The sequence below is a fragment of the Aquarana catesbeiana genome, linkage group LG09, assembly GCF_042186555.1.
Source record: "Aquarana catesbeiana isolate 2022-GZ linkage group LG09, ASM4218655v1, whole genome shotgun sequence".
In the NCBI taxonomy this organism is placed as follows: Eukaryota; Metazoa; Chordata; class Amphibia; order Anura; family Ranidae; genus Aquarana; species Aquarana catesbeiana.
Window position 1 is genome coordinate 120,341,212 of NC_133332.1, and position 19,798 is coordinate 120,361,009.

Here is a 19,798-nt window from a genome sequence, read left to right on the forward strand (position 1 = left end):
ACGTGGCAAGTGACAATCTGCATCTGGTGGCAGGCAAGAGACAATCCACAACATGTGGCAAAGGGACAATCCACAACATGTGGCAGGTGATGTGGCAAAGTGACAATACGCAAGCTGTGGCAGGTGATGTGGCAAGTGATAATTTGCAATGTGTGGCAAGTGACAATTCGCAACATATGGCAGGTGGCGTGGCAAGTGACAATCTACATCTGGTGGCAGGCAAGTAACAATTCGCAACGCGTGGCAGGCGACAGTGGCACACTCAGGGCTCCCACTGATTCTGCATTATGGTGAGTTGAACCATTTCATTTTATACTACAATGTAATAATAGAAATAATGCGCTTCAATCATCCTGACACCATAACAACCATAGTGCCAGGATGATTGAAGTGCCAACACCAGCCATTTCCCCGATACATTGCCCACAAAAAAAACATATCTTCTGGCAGTGCCCCTCCCGAGACAAGACTCTGGATCCACCCCTGCCAGTAACTGTAGTTGATAGATACTATTAATGATCGCAACCACCTCTCGCCAATAACCTACCAGTTTGGGGCATTTCCATAGCAGATGGATCAGTGTACCCTGGTGTAGCTGACATTTTGGGCACACTACCCCACTTCTATAACTGCAAAGGAGTTCTGTACACTCGGAGTGTATAAGCATAGAAAATTGTATATAGTCATGGAAAGCCAATTGGGAAACAAAAAGAAAAGAAATTGGCTTTCCGTGACTATATACAATTTTCTATGCTTATACTGCCATTACCTACTTTAGATATCCGTCCATTTATTACACATCCCCCTTAGGCGCTGTGGGGGGAACCTCAGTGGTGCCCTGACCCCCTACCAGGCTTGGGTCCCGGAAAAGCGACACTTTTTTTCCCCCCTTCTTCAATTTTTGTAAAATAATTTATATATTGTGATACTGTAATATTTGGTATTTACGATTCTAATGATTGATTACAGATATTCTCCTGATGAAGCGGTTTAATACAAAACTTGTTGAGAACAAGGATATCTGTGGGAATTGTATTACTAAAAGTATTGTATTTTTTATGAACCTTGACTATAAGTTGTTTAAGTTGTGCCAAGATAGTCCTTTATCAAACTCCTTTATGGGTGATCGAGTGGGGACCGATCGCCCAGTCCTTTTCCCTGGATGCATAACAGAGCTTCTACCCTGCATTTTCATGGCATTCCGCAGCTGCAAGTACATTTAATAACGGGTAACAAGGGAAACTCTGCTCACAGCTGACTGAAGGATTTCACCACTGGTCCGTCAAACAGCTGTGACAAGTATTTAACTCCGGCTGCTTTCCAGATAGAATGGTTCAATACTTTCCCTAGTTAAGTATAGGATTTATTACATCAAATAGGTGTACATTCCAGAAACCCCACAATGCCCAGTCGCTTCCTCAACTCCATCCAGAGTCTCAAAAGCAAGTGGAAACAGTCGGGCAGTCCGTTGGGACCCCCAGAAGTCCCATTTCAATTTGGGACATTGCAGAATGTTCCATTAGGGAATGGATCAGCAAGGTCATGGAAGGGTCCGCTACCACTGACAAATCCCACCCTGTAAGATGTTGCAGCTGCGCAGCCATGAAAAAAAAGTGAAGGCCTATGGAACAGCCATTCCCCCGATCTTTAGGTATTGCCGTGTAGTTAATTTAATACGGGCTACTCCATTCTTCCATAATAATGCTCCATATTAATAATCTATGCGACCAAACCAATAGCCGGGTATCCAAACAGGTGCGTTGTGAAGGACAAACAGCAGCTGGGGGGCCCACACCATTTTTATGAGATTAGCTCTGCCTGTAACAGATAAAGGCAGTTTACACCAGCTGGCACATTTAAACCTAAACTTTTGCAGGATAGGTTTCAGGCTTAAAGTTATATAATCTCTAGTATCTCCTGTCACCACAATTCCGAGACATTTAAACAAGCGGACTACTTCAACCTGAGCTGCCGATTCCGGGAGGGCAGATTCTAGGGGGTCATGCAATAGACAAGATGGCAGGGACGAAAGGGGACAACCCTGCCTGGTACCTCTGTATAAAGGAAAGGCCTTTAGATAAACTATTAATTCGTATTCTTGCCTGAGGAGCTGCATACAATAGCTGCACCCAGGAGAGAAAGGATTTCCCCACCCGGAACTTTCTCAAAACAGCCCAACGGTACTGCCACTCCAGCCAACCGTGTAGCAAGGACCCTGGCCAATAGCTTAATGTCTGTGTTAATAAGGGAAATGGACCTATAAGAATCGGGCAGGATTGGGTCCTTTTCAGGTTTGGGAATCACTATGACTGCCTCATTCATAGATTGGGGGAGACCTCCCAATCGCTCAGCAGCATTCAGGGTATCAAGAAGAATAAGAAGGGGCTCACTATATCTTTTATAAATCTCAGCTGGGAGTCCACCTGTGCCTGGAGACTTACTGTTAGCCATAGAGGCCACCGCCTCAGTAAGTTCTTCCAGTGTAATGGGAGCGTGCAATACCTTACAGGCACCTGTAGATAGAGTTGGCAGAGGACACTGGTCCAAAAAAGGCACCAGCTCCTCCTCTGTGGAAGCAACCTTAGAGGAGTACACGTCCCTAAAATAGTCACCAAATATAGAGGTGCTCGGTCCAGGTCATGGACAATTTCACCGGTAGGACTCTGAATAGCATCTATACGAGTCTAAGCCCGTTGTGCCCGAGAGACCACTGCCAATAAGCGCCCTCTTCAAAGTAGCATTGTTGCATGAAAAATAGTTTTTCTTTCAGCAGCAGTGGAAACAGCCTGTTGATAAAGGATCTGGGCCTCCAACCACCTTCATTCAGAAGCTGGTGAGGGATTGGCAATAAAGTTCCTGAGCTTTCCTAGCCTCGTCATAAACCAGGGTTTCCCAATCTCTAATAGTGGATTTAATAAAAGAGATTTGTTTTATAAGGAGGCCCTTAAGGGCGTCCCAAACAATGCCTGGTGCCACTGTACCCTTGTTACAGCAGATAAAAGTGGCAAGTGCCCTAGGCATGGGATCATCAGAAGGGAATAAATGGAGTGAGAAGGGGTTTATTTTCCATAGACTCTCCCCAGATGCACCCGGAACAGAAATCAGTGTCCGAAGGAGTGATCAGAAATGCTCCAAGGGACATATTCAACTAAAGTCACTATGGGCATAGCCAATGGGCTGCACAAACAGAAACCAATGTGTAATAATGCACTATGCGTGGCAGAATAACGTAACATTTCCCTGTCTGGATACCTGTCCCTCCACGCATCCCTAAAACCAAATCTCAGAGATCAACCTTGCAAATGAGGTGGAACCACTAGGGCCCCCAGGGCACCTGCTATGAGGTGAAAACATGTCTATACTCGTATCTATGACATTAAAATCCCCCAGAACCCAAATGGGTATATCGGAATATGGAGCCACAAATTGAGCTGAACAACTTAAACTGTCCAAAGAGAAAGGTGGGAGGGACATACATATATTTGCTACAATACATTTCATACCAGCCAGTTTACCCATTCGAAATATATATCGACCTTGGTCATCAACGCGAGAATGTATTAAAGGCAAAAGACACATCGTTAGAAATTAGAAAACTAACTCTTTTGGAATAAACTGTGTGAGTGGAGTGAAACTGCACCTGATAACCAGACTTTTTCTAGCATAAAAGTATTGGATTGAAGGTGTGTTTCCTGCAGGCACACCACCGCAGAGCGGTATGATTTGAGTACAGTATAGAGAAAACTGCCCGACGTTTCACTGCATCACCCAGTCCCCACACATTCCATGATATTAGATGTCATTATGGTGGTTAAATGCAAACTTAGCAATAATAAGAGACACAGGGAATCCGTGCCATAGCAGTAAAAAATAAAAAGCAGAGTTGACCAAATTAAAGCCATAGTTGTTACAAGGGAGGGGGGCCCAATAGCTTTGCCGGTGTTCCATGAAAGGAAGAAGCACTTGAAGAGGATGGTTTTATTACCCTTCTTTACTTTTTTGAGGAAGTAAAAAAACTCTCAACTTGTGACTTCTTTAAGGAACTGGTCAAGTGCCTTACCACACAGATGTCTTCCTTGAAAGGCATACGCTTGTTTTTTTTGCATGCAGGTTCAAGCTTTGCATATGAACAGAGAAAAAGAGCCATTCTTGATATCTGTCTCATGATGTGCTACAGGGCAACTGTGCAAAAATAAGAGCAGATAGAAGAAACTAATTGCAAAGCCAGGGTTATGTTGGGTATTCATTGTGCTTGTCCAGTTAGCTGCGGTTTGACATTCTGAAATAGCAGCAAGAGCTGGTCACAGGGTTGGGATTTCCAGGCGAAGAGCCTTTCAAAATTAGCAAGCATATTACAAAAAGCTTCTTTTTCAATAAATTGAACACCTGGGGGAGAGAAATCTTTTGCAGCTTGCTCCAGGACTACTTCAATGTTGTCTTCACTGTCCTGATTTTGCATCATCACAGACTGGCATATCAAGTTCCGACTTGGGTTGAGAACTGGGAGTAGGAGAAGAGGCAGGAGCGTTTTTGGTCTCTGGACAAAGATGACTGAATTAAAGTGGATGTAAACCCTCACATATACCCAGTGAAGTGAACAGCCTCAGATGATACACAGGGATAAAACAAATCTCCCTACATAAGTTTTACATGTATATCTGCTGTCTTCATCTTGCTGTATTCTTTAGAATTCTTATATCGGGTAAGAATTTTCACTTCCTCATTCAGCAGTAGTAGGCATGTCGTTCTGACATACTCTGTGTGATAGCCGATTGGAGAAAAGACACACACCCCCTCCACAGAAGAAGGGAAATGCTTTCACAGCTCTGTTTTTACAAGTCAAGCTGTCTGCTAATTTATAGCAACCTCCCCCTGACACAGTCCAGGCTGCCATTTCAGAGAACTTGTCAGACATCAGGCTGATAACAGAAGAACGGGGCAGCGCAAACACACTGGACTGCTTTGAAGAGAGAAAAAAAAAAACAAAAACGCACTACAGATATATGTGACCAGCTCAAAATTTCATGAATCGAAAAAGAGGGGGAAGGTTGGGACTGTAAATGAGGTGTGAGATGGTTCAACCAGATTCAAAAAGGTACAAACATAACAAACATATGTATGTTTATTGGCGTGACGCTGGAGGGTTATTGATGTTGATTGGGCTCACACCGCACTCCCCGCTTATTGGTATTCCACTGTTATGTCAATACATTGCCTATACTTCCAGACCCCTGCTTCTCAGCCAGTGTGGTTCCGTAATCCACTTTGGATTCTCAAGGTAAACCAATTATTTTTATTTCACCAGCTTGGCCATGGGCTCCTTCTTATTTTTAGTCCTTGTTTCTTTACTCATATTGTCACAGATACATACCATTGATCTTACTCTATACATTATAGAAGCCTTATCCATTTACAGGGGTTGGCATGTGTGGTCCTGGATTTTCCATTGGGTTCCCTTCTCAGCTCCCGGGCCGGGCTTATTCTTGCTGTCCCCAGGCATGTTAGCATTGCATGATCACATTATCGACTGTATGTATTTTCCTGGCATCCCCAATTACTTTCTAACTTATTTCCTTACCCTCCCCATATGGGTAAATATACCAGATTACAATGGTCCTTATATATTTCTTTATAGACGATTGATGCATTCAGCTCATGATGAGTGGATAGAAGTCCATGAAACGCATCAAGCCCACCTTGATGCATCCAATACTTAACGACAATTTTTAAATGGTATTACCCTTTATGAGATTCCAGGATATGACTTGCTCTGTATGGTGGACTATGTTGTACAATTCTATTTGTTTATGCCAGGTTTTTGCATTCACCTTTTTGTCATGTATATTATTACTTATTTATGCAATATTGTTCGCTGCAATCGCTGATCATTGGTCCACCAATAAACAAACATATGTTTGTACCTTTGTGAATCTGATTGGTTCCACCATCTCACACATCATTTAGTCCCAACCTTCCCCCTCTTTTTCATGTCTATAGGGATGGGGGCGTGAACCTTCCCTCGCGTCCCATTGTTCCTTTCTACTTTTAGGTTTCATGCTTTAATCTGTCCAAGAAATAGCGACACAGATGCACATGCAGCTCAGTCAAATAGGCTTCCTGTTTTGTGCCCGAAACAGAGCTAGAATCGGCTGCTGTATCCAGTTCCTGAGGGGATACCCCTTTGAAGTGCTCGCAGAATACAGCGTGGGAGATAGGATAAGTGTGTCCAGTAGAAATAGTCGATTTTGACGCTGCCTGTCCTTTTATGGGCCCCTCTGGCAGCACAAACAAAGCATCAGTCTTCCGCATCTTAGCTGTCACCTTCAGATAGATCCTGACAGCTCTCACCACATCGAGAGAATGCAACAATTTTTCTTCCGCAGAGCGAGGCTCTGGGGAAGAAAAAAAGAAGGCAGGGAGACATCTTGGTTCAAGTGAAAACTGGACACTACCTTAGGCAGAAAGGTTGGGTGAGGATGCAACACTACCTTGTCTTTATGAATAATTAATTATTGCTCTTTACAAAAAAAAGCGGCCAATTCTGAAACTCTCATTGCCGAGGTTACTGCAACCAAAAAAAAAAAAAAAAAAACACAACTTCCTTGTCAAAAGGATCAAGGGAATATGGCGCAAAGGCTCAAAGGGTTGTCTTTGCAAGACAGATAAAACTAGATTCAAATCCCATGGGCACAATGGCGGCCTGACTGGCGGAGTTATACGAGTTAACCCTTGTATAAAGGGCCGGATAAAAGAATGTGAAAGGCCTTTAAAAAAATACTGACAAGGCCTTGATGGTACTCAAGGCTAGCTTAATTTCTACCCCCAAATTGTAGGAAGGCAAAAATTCTTCCTATGACATACTTTCGAGGATGCCATCTTTTGGCTTCACACCAGGAAATATAGGGACCTCCAGAGCCTATAATAAATGGCCTTAGAAGCCGAGTCCGCGGTTTCCCTACTGCCAACCCTTATGCTCTCTGCATGCCAGGACCTTCCTCCTTGATCCTGCGTAGAAGCCACAGTTGCAGCTGAACTGGGGGGGGGGGACGCATAAAATCAGTGAAAAACTGATCCCAAGGGGTCACTAGCGCATCTGTCCCGAATGCAAGCAGTTCCCTTGTCCTTGACACAAAGCTGTTCAACGTTTTGTTGAACCTGGGCGCCAACAGATCTATGTCCGGGGTACCCCACTTTTGGCATATGGCTGAAAAAAATCTTGGGATGCAGGGACCATTCCCCCGGGGACAATTGTTGGCAGCTCAAGAAGTCTGCCTGCCAATTCCCCACTCCCGGAATGAAGACTGCTGACAAAAAAGGCACATGCTTCTCTGCCCATGTCAGAGTATGGTCCACCTCCCTCTGGGCTGTCTGACTCTTGGTACCCCCTTGGTGGTTGATGTAAGCCACAGCTGTGGCATTGTCGGATTTTATCCTGACAGGACAACCCTGCAACCTGAAAGTCCAGGATATTAGAGCCAGATGCGCTGCCCGAATTTCTATAATGTTGATGGGCAAGGCTTTTTCGTTCTCTGACCACTTCCCCTGGACAGTGGCCTCCAGAACCGCTCCCCAGCTCAAGAGGCTGACATCCGTCGATACTACCTTCCAGGCTACAGGTATGAAGGATTTCCCCTTCTGCAGATTTCTGGCTATCAACCACCAATTGAGACTTTGGCGCACCTTTGGGGACAGATACATTGGGTAGTCCGAGGCTTGGATCCTCTTGTTCCAAGCAGACAGAATACTGTTTTGCAACAGTCTCAAATGAAATTGGGCATAGGGAATAGCTTTGAACGAAGCCACCATTTTCCCTAGCAACCTCATGCAAAGGCGAATGGAGGGATCCTTCTTTCCCTTGACCACACGGACCAGATCTCTTATAGCCCTGACCTTCATCTGAGGCAAAAATACTTTTTCTTGGACTGTGTCTATGACCAGACCCAAATATTCTAGCCTTCTTACTGGCCATAAGGCTGACCTCTCTAGGTTGGGAATGCAACCAAGGTGTTCCAAATACTTGACCGTGCTGGACACACTCATGTCTAGCCGTGCAACCGACTGATCTACAAGAAGCAGGTCGTCTAGGTATGCAATTACTGAAATAACCTGGATCCTTAATCTTGCTAATACCGGGACGAGAATTATTGTGAACACCCCCAAAGGGTGAGGTCACGAACTGAAAACGGCACTGTTCCACCTAATAGCGCAGAAATTTCTGGTGAGTGGGGCAAATTGCCACATGCAGATATGCAGCTTTGATGTCTATTGATGCTAGAAATTCTCCTCTCCTCAGTTGGACACGACTGACCGGATTGACTCCATGCGAAAAGAGCAGATGGTTGGTTAGGAAATTGATTTAGATCTTTGAGATCTAGAATGGGTCCGACATCTGCATTCGGTTTAAGGATATTTGAATAAAAACCAATGCCCTGCTCCTCTGTTGGAATTTCTGTAATTACACCCTGTGACATCAACCGGTCCAGTGCCTGGAATAAAAGACCTTCTTTTTAACGGGTCTCTGGGAACATTCGATCTTAGAAAACTAAATGGTGAAAACTCCAAAAAATCTAGCTTGTAGCCTAGAGATACTGTAGAGATGACCCATTTGTCTTGGATCTCTTCCCACCAGGCTCCTGAAAACGGCAGAAGCCTTCCCCCACTCGACTGAGTGGGGGTGCCCCTTCACAAGGGGGCTGTAGTACTCGGTTTTGCATGCTTCTCCCCCCAGAGCTTCTTCTGGCCTTGTGCTTGGCCTTGAGGCTTACCTCTTGAACCCAACAGCAGTGGCAGTTGAAACTGCCTGGAGGCTGCAGCACCTGGTGCCAGGGAAGAACAATGTTTAAATGACGGACGCCTACTCTTTTTAACCGGTAAAAGGGCACTCTTACCACCTGAATTTTTTTTGGATATACTTATCCAAGTCGTCTCGGAACAGTTCCCATGAAAAGGAAAACTTGCCAATAGTTTTTTGCATGGCAATTCAGCTGACCAATGCTTCAAACAGAGAATTCTGCGCATATGCACAGATAAGAGGGCAAAGAGTGACATCTGTAGAATAGAATCTTTAAGAGCATCCACCGCAAAACATAAGGCCCTTGGCAGCCTCGCTAACTCGTGGGCCACTTCCCCTTGAACAGGGACACCTTTAATGACTTGTTTGAGCTGGTCTTTCAAGGACTGACAGACCCCTATTGCTGCTACTGCAGGCTGTGCTGCTGAACCAGCTATAGAAAAGGAAGCTTTATGTAAAGATTCCAGCTTCTTGTCAGCTGGATCTTTGAAAACCTGGACATTGTCTACTGGACAAGTTCAACTCCTATTCACAGAAGAAATAGCAGCATCCACTGCTGGCAAACTCCACTTCTTGCTGAACTTTTCCTCCATGGGATAAAGAGGAGAAAATCTCCCAGGAGGAACAAAATACCTATCTGGGTGATGCCAGTCTGCATATATTAGTTGCTCCAGCAGTGGGTGTAAAGGAAAAGCATGTGGGCCATGTGAAGGCCTCAAAGAACCCAAAGAAGAAAAGGGGGCCTCAGCCACCTCCGCTGGGGGCAACTTGTATGCAGAACGGACCAATTCCGTAAGGGATTGGACTAGCAGTTTTTGGGATTGCGAGGCTGAGAAGGCCTCCTCTGAGATTGAATCATCAGAAGAGGAGTCATCTGCCTGCCCTTCTTCCCTGTCATCCAATGTCACCTCAATGTCATCTGCCCATTCCTGTTCCAATACTGGAAGGTCGGGGGGGGACTTTACACGTTTTTTTCCCGGACTGGGAGACAGACAAGATCACGTTGGCTATCCCTCCAAACCAGCTAATGCTGAAGCCAAATCGTCCTTGGTGACATATGCAGAGGCTGAAATGTTGGATGTAGCCAGTATGCCTGACAGCCTCAATGGCTCAGACTGGCCAGTTGCCTCTGGCCTTTCAGGGGAGGATAGTACTGTGGAAGCGTGACCAAGATCCTGACAGCGGCGCCCTTGCGCTCCTCCCTGCTGTATCGCCCCCACCTTTCCTTCTGGAAGACATAGTCCTAAGCACAAAATGCAGAGGTACTCACAATATGCATCCAATGCGGAGCTGTAATCCAGCAAAAAAATGCTGCCATCACTGATCAGCCTAATGCCCAGTAGGCGTGACTTTAAATGCATGTATCCACCCCTATACAGTGCCTACATGCCCCAGTATGCTCTGTGTCCCTCTGTCAGCCATCGGACTCTTCACAGAGTCACAAACTTGAGCCTGTGCCGTGTGCTACGTGCACGCTCGCCCTCCACGTGCACGCCGGCCGCGCCTAAGCCACGCCCCTTGCGTTCTGTGTCCTACGGTGGCCTTTTAACCAGAGCTGATTCTCGCGTGTGGAAGAGGCGGTCCCGTTATCGGGAGAGGGGCTGTGTTACCATGGGGGGATGCCGGTCGCCCCGCTCAGGAGGCGGGCGGTCCCAGGGCCTTTCAGCGGACAACTGGCAGACCAGGATAAAGGGCAATGCTGTCTCCAAAGGAGAGCTGCCAGACACAGAAAAATGAAGGGGAGCTGGAACGCATGACAAGTAAACACCAGGTATGTTACAATACACCCTCTAGTGGTGAAAAAACAGGCAAGGCATTCGCTACTCAGAAGAAATCCCTTAAAGTGAACCATATGCGTTCCTTTCCCAGGTTCTTTCTTTTTTTTTTTAAACTTACCATTCCCGCCACAGGATACTGCTGGAATACACAGCCAAACCCAATCTTCACCCATCACGGCAGGCCAGGTCTCAAACGGACCTTCAAGGACTGGATCCCCCTTGCATACTGGGGTCCACACCCTTGGACCTGTACAGCACCCTTCCAGGACAACCTTTTGTTTAGTCATGTATCTAAGGGCCTGGATCCTAGGGTCCAGCCCTCCAAAGATGAGCATTACAAGGAAAAAAAACCTCACTTCTTCCTCAAGGCTCTGGTACCACCCATCTTGGCCTCTCTTTTGCCAACTTGAATGGATCCGACTGCATAGCCCCTTGATCCTGTCACTGATTTCTCCAACGTGGCTGTCCTTATTATAGTACTTTTATCCACCGTGACCATCACCTTGAGCAACTGGTACTTCATTTATGGGAGGGGTTATATAGAGGGGGACTTCCTGTCTTTTGGGTGTGCCAGTGTATTCACCTATAGGTGGTGTATAACCCACACAGCAATTACTATGGAAAAAGTAACAAAGCAGCTGAATTATCAAAAAAATTAAGATGTAAACAGGTTTAGAAAACACACTCAGAAAAAGGGTATACTAACTTTTCTTCCTGTTGTCTCTGAATCCGTTCTTTCTCCTCACGTTCTCGCTGCTCTCGAGCAAGACGCCGTTTTTCAGCCAGGATTTTGGCAGCTTCCTCAGCTGTAGTACTCCCTGATAGAGTCTTATTACTGGATTCTAACAGAGATTAACACAGGTAACAGGAATAAATAAAATATTAGCACATGTATATGATTTAAACACAAATTGTATTCTTACTATATGTAATAGTTATTAGAAAAATTTCACAGAAATAAAAAATTGAAATTACCCTAAAGTCCAACTCTGGCAAGAACTGGCTATAAACCCAAATGGGATTGATTTCCCCTCACTTTCCATCCTTCCATTCCATATCTAGGTATTTAAAATTACTTGAATCAAAACTGTTTTTTTTTTGGAACAGTTTTTTTTTGCTGAGCCCTGGTGGAAAAGTGAGAGGAATTCCCATATTACACAGTTGTCACTGGAAAAAATGATTGTTTCACATGCTTTGTTGTGCATTTTCACACACTGACTGGTGGTTAGCACTTTCGCCTAAGCAGCACTAGAGTTGTCGGTTCAAATCCCAACCACATGACTACCTTCAAGGAGTTTGCATGTTCTCCCTGTGCCTGTGTGGGTATTATCTGGGTATTCCAGTTTCCTCCCACACTCTAAGGACAAGCTGGTAGGGCAATTAGCTCATGTCTAAATTGGCCCTAGTAGGTCTATGTATGCGAGTTGGGTACCTTAGAGTGTAAGCTCCTTCAAGGCAGAGACTGATGTTAATGTACAATATAAATGTAAAGCGTTGTGTAAATTGATGGTGCATTATCCTGCCGAAGGAGGTCACGGTCAACAGGGAATACAGTTTCCATAAACGGGTGTAGTTGGTCAGCAACAATGTTTAGGTAGGAGTACGTGTCAAAATGAAATCCACATGAATGGCAGGACCAAGGTTTTTAGGCAGAACATTGCCCATCAGATTGCCTCCATACGGCATTATCCTAGTGCCATCTCTTCCCCAGGTAAGCGATGCATATAGACCTGGTCATCCACATGATGTAAAAGAAAAATCATGAGACCAGGCCACCTTCTTCCATTTATTGCTCCATGGTCCAGTTTTAATGCTTACGTGCCAATTGTAGGAGCTTTTGGCTGTGGACACAGATCAGCACGGACACCCTGACAAGTCTGCGGCTAAGCAGCCCCATCACAACAAACTGCTAGGCCCATATTTTCTGCTTTCCACACATCAACTTCATGGACAACATGCTTACGTGATGCCCAATATATACCACCGACTGATACCTATGCGTCCAGATAAGGAATGTTATTTACGTCTCAGTGATATTATTTGTGCAATAAAAATTAAAAAAAATTATTTTTTTTAAATGTATATACACACACACACACACTAAGAGCATAAAGCTCTAAGATTTGCAAACTGCTAAAAGCCACATAAGCTACATAAACAAGACATTCAGAAATTACCATCTTTGGTCTTTGTAACAGGTGTCTCTTTTTCCGAGGCCTGTACATTTTTTGGCTCTGAGCTGATTCCGTCTACAGATTTCTCCTTTGGCTTTGCTTCTGAATCAGCATTCTTTTTGGTAGCAGTTAAGACAGTTGGTGTGAGAGAGGGACGCTGGATGGGAACTGGCTTGTGGACTACTGTAGGAGAAGGAGGTCTCTGCTTCAATAAACTTGGAGATGGTGGACGGTTCTTTTGTGTCTGTGAACTACTGGTCTTTCTGAAATTTTAACACAGAGATTACAAAAATATAAGTGGTTGCCGTTTGGAAATACACTTTTCATATTGAAAGGAATACTGGATGAGGACCAACAGTGCACGTTACTACCAAACAACCGGGAATTATATAATTCACATAGTGAATTAGACAATTATAGATCTGAGAAAGCGGGTGGCAATTCTGGTAACTGTTGTTTAAGTAGTAACATTTTCAGGGTGAGAAATGTGCTGAGGAAGTTTGCTTCTGTGAGCCTGCTAGTCACTGTAGCCACAAAGCGTGCACAAGTGATTTACTGTCTAATGCAACAGATCAATACAATAGCTTTTTGGTCTGTAGCAGCTGCATAACACTGTAAAGGTTTTCGTGTTTTGAGAGAAGGCTGTCCTCTTGCTCACCTGAAGCCATTATTAAGATAACTATAGGTGGATAATATTTGTAATAAAATTTAGTATGTAGATTTGATTTCATTTCACATAAAAACCCAATTATCCAACAAAGGCGACTACCTCCAGTGCGGAGACAAATGATAAAACTGAGGGGAGCAGTTTATTTTCTCCCCGAGATTTAAAGCAGAACTGAAATTCATATGTAAAGAACAGTGAGCAGGCAGGCGCTTAGTGCAGAAGAGACATGCGCTGTCTCTTCAATAAAATGCCCTTACCTGCCTGCTAACCGTCATCTCCAGCACTGTAAACTGAGCTGCGCATGCGCAGCTCAGCTTTTAGTGTCGGGCTGGTCTCTAAATGCCGGGATAGCACCATCCTGCGTATGCGAAGGAGTGACGTCACCACCCGCTGTCCAATGAAGAGGCCCAAAGACCAGTGTAGGACCGTTGGACAGGTGAGTATTAAATCTTTAGTACTACTTCAAACCATGCAAAATGAATGCATGGGTGTGTTATAGTTTGTTCCAGTTCATCACTGACTTTTCCTGGACAGCTTGGTCTGCATGTAAATGTGGAGAAAAATATCAAGACTTGTGAAAATAAAAAATTGAAGGAATTAATGTACTGATATAATGTATAAAAAAACAATATTGGTATTAACCACATATATTCTACAGAATAAAAGGAATTGATTTGCCTGTAAACTCCATATCTTAGAGTACAGTTCGGGACACAGGCTGCATAGTCATAATCCCTTGGTTAAAGGCCACTGCCTTCAAAGATGGGACACTGGCAAAGTTCTGAAGGATGCGTCCTCTAGGCATTCACCTATAACCCTACCCCACTCTGCGAGTTCTCAGTTTTGTAGCAAGCAATGCAGAGTAACCCAGGAATAGAGGGGAGGGTGCCCTGAATGTCAAGTTATAAAATAAACAGGCAAGTCAAAGTTCCTTTTAGCCTAATCGTATGGTACAGAACACCGGCTGGATATTCATAGACCCTAGGATGTCTCCAAGCAATAAATGGAAGGCGAAGGCAACAAATAGACAAACAGAATTGTGCCAACAGACCCCATCTCAGAATGCCTTCTGCAAGATTGAAGGCAAAAGCTGCACCAGCAGTAGATTAGACATCAATCCTGTAGGACTTGGAAAAGGTTATGAACAGAAGACAAGGTGCAGAATTACAAAGCTAGGCAACAGAGGTTTGATGTCAGAATGTCCAGGAAAAACTCACTTATTTGGTGAAGTGATTATGTAACATAATGAGCTGTCTTATTAATATACAGTAAGTGACCGCGATATTGTGTCAATCTCGCCGCTGTTATCGGCAAGATTTGACACCTGCAAGACCTGTCGCGGGGGCCAGCGCCGAGCTGGCTCGCTCATCGGGAAAGGAAAACTGTGTTTTTTCCTTTCCCGATGAGCGACAAGCATTGCTGACAGGTGTCTGGTATGAATCATGAGGGGGAACGCCGCACCAAATTTTAAATAAAAAAACGGCATGGGTTCCCCTCCAGGGGCATACCAGGCCCTTAGGTCTGGTATGGATTTTAAGGGGAACCCCCTACGCTGAAAAAACGGTGTGGGGGTCCCCCTAAAATCCATACTAGACCTTTATCTGAGCATGCAGCCCGGCGGGTCAGGAAAGGGGGTGGGGACAAGCAAGCACCCCCCACACTGAACCATACCAGGCCGCATGCCCTCAACATGTGGGGTGGGCGCTTTGGGGCAGGCCCCCCCACCCCAAAGCACCTTGTCCTCATGTTGATGAGGACAAGGGCCGTTGGTTGTCGGGGTCTGCGGGCGGAGGGGGGCCCCCAGATCCTGGCCCCCCCGCCCTATGTGAATGAGTGTGGGGTACATCGTACCCCTACCTATTCACCTGGGGGAAAAGGTGTCAATAAAAAAAACACACTAGACAGGTTTTTAAAGTAATTAGGCAGCTCCGGGGTCTTCTTCCAACTTCTCAGCTCTCTACGACCTCTTCTCCGGTGTCCAGTTCTTCTCCCGGGCTCCTCTGCTATCTTCTGCTCTTTTGCTAGCGGTGGCCCAGTCTTCTCCGTCGTCTTGTCCCTTCTTCTCTTCTTCCGATGTTGACACAACACTCTCTCCTGCTGTAATGTAATTTTTTTTTTTTTTGTTTTGTTTAAGAGAACCAGAGTTTTTATGGAAAAGAATGACCTTTCAGACCACTTAAAGCGGAACTTTACCCATAATGTGATTTAAAATAATCCTATTTAACAAGGAACATACATTCCACATTAAAGCGTTTGTTAACCAAAAAAATATATAGATTTCCTGGTACCTTAAAGCTGATTAAACAGCACAGTGATTGTGCTGTGTAATCTCCCCCCTCTAAACTATAAGGCCTTATGCACACGGACGTTTTTACAGCCGCTTTTTTGCAGCTTAAAAACGTCTGTCTATTTTAGTCTATGGCTTCATGCCCACCTAGGCGTTTTTGAGCTGCAAATGGCATAGGCGTTTTTGAGCTGCAAATGGCATAGGCGTTTTTGAGCTGCAAATGGCATAGGCGTTTTTGAGCTGTAAAAAAAAAACCCAGGACCAGTGCGTTCCGTGGCGCGGCACTAGAGCTGTAAAAATGCGAAACGCGCAAAAATGCCGATGCAGTGTTTTTGCGCATTTTTGAGCTCCGGGTGGTTTTTTGGTCCAAATCGTTGGACACTGTAATCTCTGTAAAAACAGGAAATTCCTGTCTGGACATTAGATTACCCAAGAGTCCTTTGCACAGCCGTGTGACTGTGGGTAGGACAGAGAAGAGTTTGAAAATGGCAAGTGCTGTGTCTCAAGTTGACCTTATAAATGCTGTACAGGCCCATCCCGAACTGTGGGATGTGGCACATCCACTACATGGAGACCACATCAGAAAAGTTAAAGCATGGGAGGATATAAGTGCTGCCATTACCCCTGGCTGGGAAGATTTAAGACATGGAGAAAGAAAGGAAATAAGTAAGTCCATTTTCCTTGAATGCATGATCTGTTTGTGTGTAATGTAAATGAAGATTGCATATTAAACCCTTGTTTTCTACGTTATTTTAGGCAAAATTTTACAGCACCACTGGAAGTCACTACGCGACCGTGTCAGGAGGGACCTGACGGACGAAGACAAGGCAGCATGTAGTGGAGCACCAGCGCCTGCGAAAAGACCACATGTGTACCATACTAATTTGCTGTTCTTACAGCAAAATATGAAAAAAAAAACCCTGAACCTGGCACTTCCGGTATTCCCTCTCGGCACTGACCAGGAAAATCAGGGCTGCTCCGCCTTGACCACCGTGGTCTGATTGCTTCCCTCCGTCATACTCTGCTGTCCCCTCTGCTCTCCTCTCTCCCCCCTCACCCCCTGCTGCCCCCTCTGCTCTCCACTCTCCCCCCCTCACCCCCTTCCTTCCTGTATGTCAGCTCATGTCTGTGTCTGTCTCCGTCACCCCCCCTCCCCTGCTAGTAAAAATGTAAAATGTTTTATGCTCACTGCCAGCAACTCTTTCATATCCTGGCAGAGCACACTGCATTAGTCTTTTAGAAAAACTAGCGCTGTAAATACCGTTTTAGTGCTGTCTTCAGGCCAGTCATGTGGCTCTCGGCCAGTTTCCAGGGCTACTGCAAGAGAGGTTGAGCAGCCATGTGGTCTCCCCAGCTGACGTCAGAGGGAGATCACGGCCCCTCCTGCAGTATCCATCCATCGGAGCTGTACAGTCATGTGACCGGACTGAGGACAGCTCTAAATAATAATAGGTACTTACAGCGCTCGTTTTTCTAAAACACTAATGCAGTGTACTCTGCCAAGCTCTAATAGAGAGTGCAGTGTGAGTGATATGGGTTAACAAATCCTTTAATAATTATGCTACCAAAATGAGTGTGTGCTGTAAATTGCCTCCAGCATTGTTCCTGTTTCTTCGTGCTGGAGGCTGACATTTTGCTGAAGCCAAGGGCCCCTGAGCAGCAGTAAAACTTTAGGAGACTGGCCTCTAAATTTTCGGCACAGTGCAGAAAAATAGAGAGCCACTGAGCATGTGCAGAACAGGGTGAGTCAGTGTATTACTGAATTTTAAACAGTATAGGAACTTATTTTTTATGTTTTACATAGCTATACCTACAAAAAGGTGTCAGCATGAAGTAATCTAGCAGGACTATTTTCTGACTAAAATTCCACTTTAAGGCCATGTTCTGGTCAAGTCCGGACTGTAGAAAGGCCAAAATACTATGCAAAGAGTAATCTCTGCAGTTAAAAGGATCTCCAGGTATGCCAATTGATCTTTCTGGAAGTGGCAAGACCTGAACTTCAACAGCCATGTTTGTAAAACCAGGATAGAATGGGGGCGCTGAGAGATCAGTTCTGGCCTGTTTGAAAGAGGCCAGCGGTCATCTTCTAGCAGTTTGAATAGGTCTGTGTACCAGGTTCTTCTGGGCCAGTTATGTGCAATGCAAACAACTTGCTTCTTCTCTGCTTAATTTTTTGGAGTAGTTGAGGCAGAATTTACACTGCAAGAATAGAATAGACTAACCTAAACTAAGGAATTACTACAGAGCTTCAGATGCCAGTGCCAGAGGATCCTTGGTCCTGGCCACAAACTGAGGTAATTTGTTGAATCTGGAGGCCAGGATATCTGCGTTCAGGGACCCCTGACATAGGTTGAAGTGGGGACGACTGAGGTAATAAGCCTTCCAATTGTGTACTCCTGTGATGAGGACAGCACGGATCGCTGGACACTATTTTTCCCATCTATGAGATTATCTGCCTTGTTTCCATCATTGCTGCCTGACTGCCGGTGCCCCCTTGATGAAGGTCCCAGCTGTAACAGTGTGTAATTGCACCCTGACTGGGTGTCCATGAATAAGGGGGGTCCACTGGTGCAGAGTCATCCTTCTCGTTCTGAGCTCCAGGATGTAGGTGGGGTGTAGGTTCACTCCTTTGGTGACCATGTTTCTTGAACTGTGAGGGATTGGAACACTCCTTCCCAGACTGAAAGACTGGCATTTGTTATTACCTTCAAGTGGTTTGGCAGAACTTCCCCATTGTCAACGCTGGGGTGGAGATGCACTATGCTAGGTAATTCCCTTGCTTGGCTGAATAGAAGCATGAGTTACGTCGAGAGAAAGAGCATGCTAATAAGATGTGTTGTGTTGGAGAGGTCTCGAAAACAATTAGGTGATTGGGACAGCCTCGAAGAAGGCTACCATGAGGCCCAGAACTCTCAATGAGATTCTCACAAAGGGTTCCTGAGCATGAGCTCTGAGAGAAAGCAGTTTGGTTTCTGGAATGAAAGTTTTTGCTTGAGCCGTGTACAGAATTAAGCCCAAAAGTATTTCAGGCGCACAGATTTTTTAAAGTTAAATCACCCAACTGGGATAGTACTACTGAATTGGCGTAAGGCCAATGTGGTGCCTATATTTAAAAAGGGATCAAAGTCTTTACCAAGTAACTATAAATCTGTAAAACGTCTATAGCTGGGAAGATACTGGAGAGTTTAATAAAAGAAAACCGATGAGTTTTTGCTGGAGAAACACATTTTAAGCAAAAGTCAGCATTGATAAACAAAAGACATGTCAGAGAAATCTGATGTTCTTTGAGGAAGTAAGCAAAACCTTGGACAGAGGGGTAGCTGTGGACATGGTATACTCAGATTTTGCAAAAGCGTTTCACACAGTTCCCCACACACGGCTCAAGTGTAAGATAAAGGCTATAGGCTTGTTTGTAAATGGATAGAAAACTGGCTAAAAGACCGTATTCAGAGAGAAGTGGTTAATGATTCATACTCAATGGTCTAGGGTTGTTTGTGGTGTACCTCAAGTTTCAGTGTTGGGACCCTTACTTTTTAATATACTTATAAATGATATGGGGTCTGGGATTAAAAGTACTATTTCAGTCTTTGCAGATGACAACAAGCTATGCAGTGGAATGACATCCTTACAGGACATCTCCAACTTTCAAGCCGACCTCAATGCACTGTTTAATTGGGCAACCATGTGGCAAATTTGGTTTTATGTAGATAAATGTAAAGTTATGCACTTGGAGGCTAAGAATATGCATGCACCATACTTACTAGGGGGTAGTACAACTGGGGAAATCAATGGTGGAGAAGGATCTGGGCGTTTTGGTAGATCATGAGCTTAACACTAGCATGCAATACCAAGCAGCAGTTTCCAAAGTGAGCAAAATCCTCTCATGTATTAAAAGAGGTATGGACTACAGAGAGAGATATAATTTTGCCCATGTACAAATCATTAGTAAGACCTCATTTGGAATATGCAGTTCAGTTTTGGGCACCAGTTCACAAAAAAAGACACCCGAGAGCTGGAAAAAGTGCAGAGAAGGGCAACCAAACTGCTAAGAGGCATGGAGGAGCTCAGCTAAGAGGAAAGATTAGAGGAATTGAATTTATT

General features: G+C 44.8%; 1 protein-coding gene across 14 annotated transcripts in view; it reads right to left on the bottom strand.

Annotated features, from left to right (window-relative positions):
* The window catches only part of MAP7D3 (MAP7 domain containing 3), a 221,947-nt gene that overhangs the window by 56,258 nt on the left and 145,891 nt on the right, over positions 1–19,798 (bottom strand). For all 14 annotated transcript variants that reach the window (XM_073599218.1, XM_073599216.1, XM_073599207.1 and 11 more), the window contains 2 exons: positions 12,747–13,006; positions 11,276–11,411 (listed from right to left, as the gene is read on the bottom strand). In XM_073599218.1, the coding sequence (XP_073455319.1) occupies positions 11,276–11,411; positions 12,747–13,006 (396 nt within the window). The remainder of the gene's footprint in view (positions 1–11,275; positions 11,412–12,746; positions 13,007–19,798) is intronic.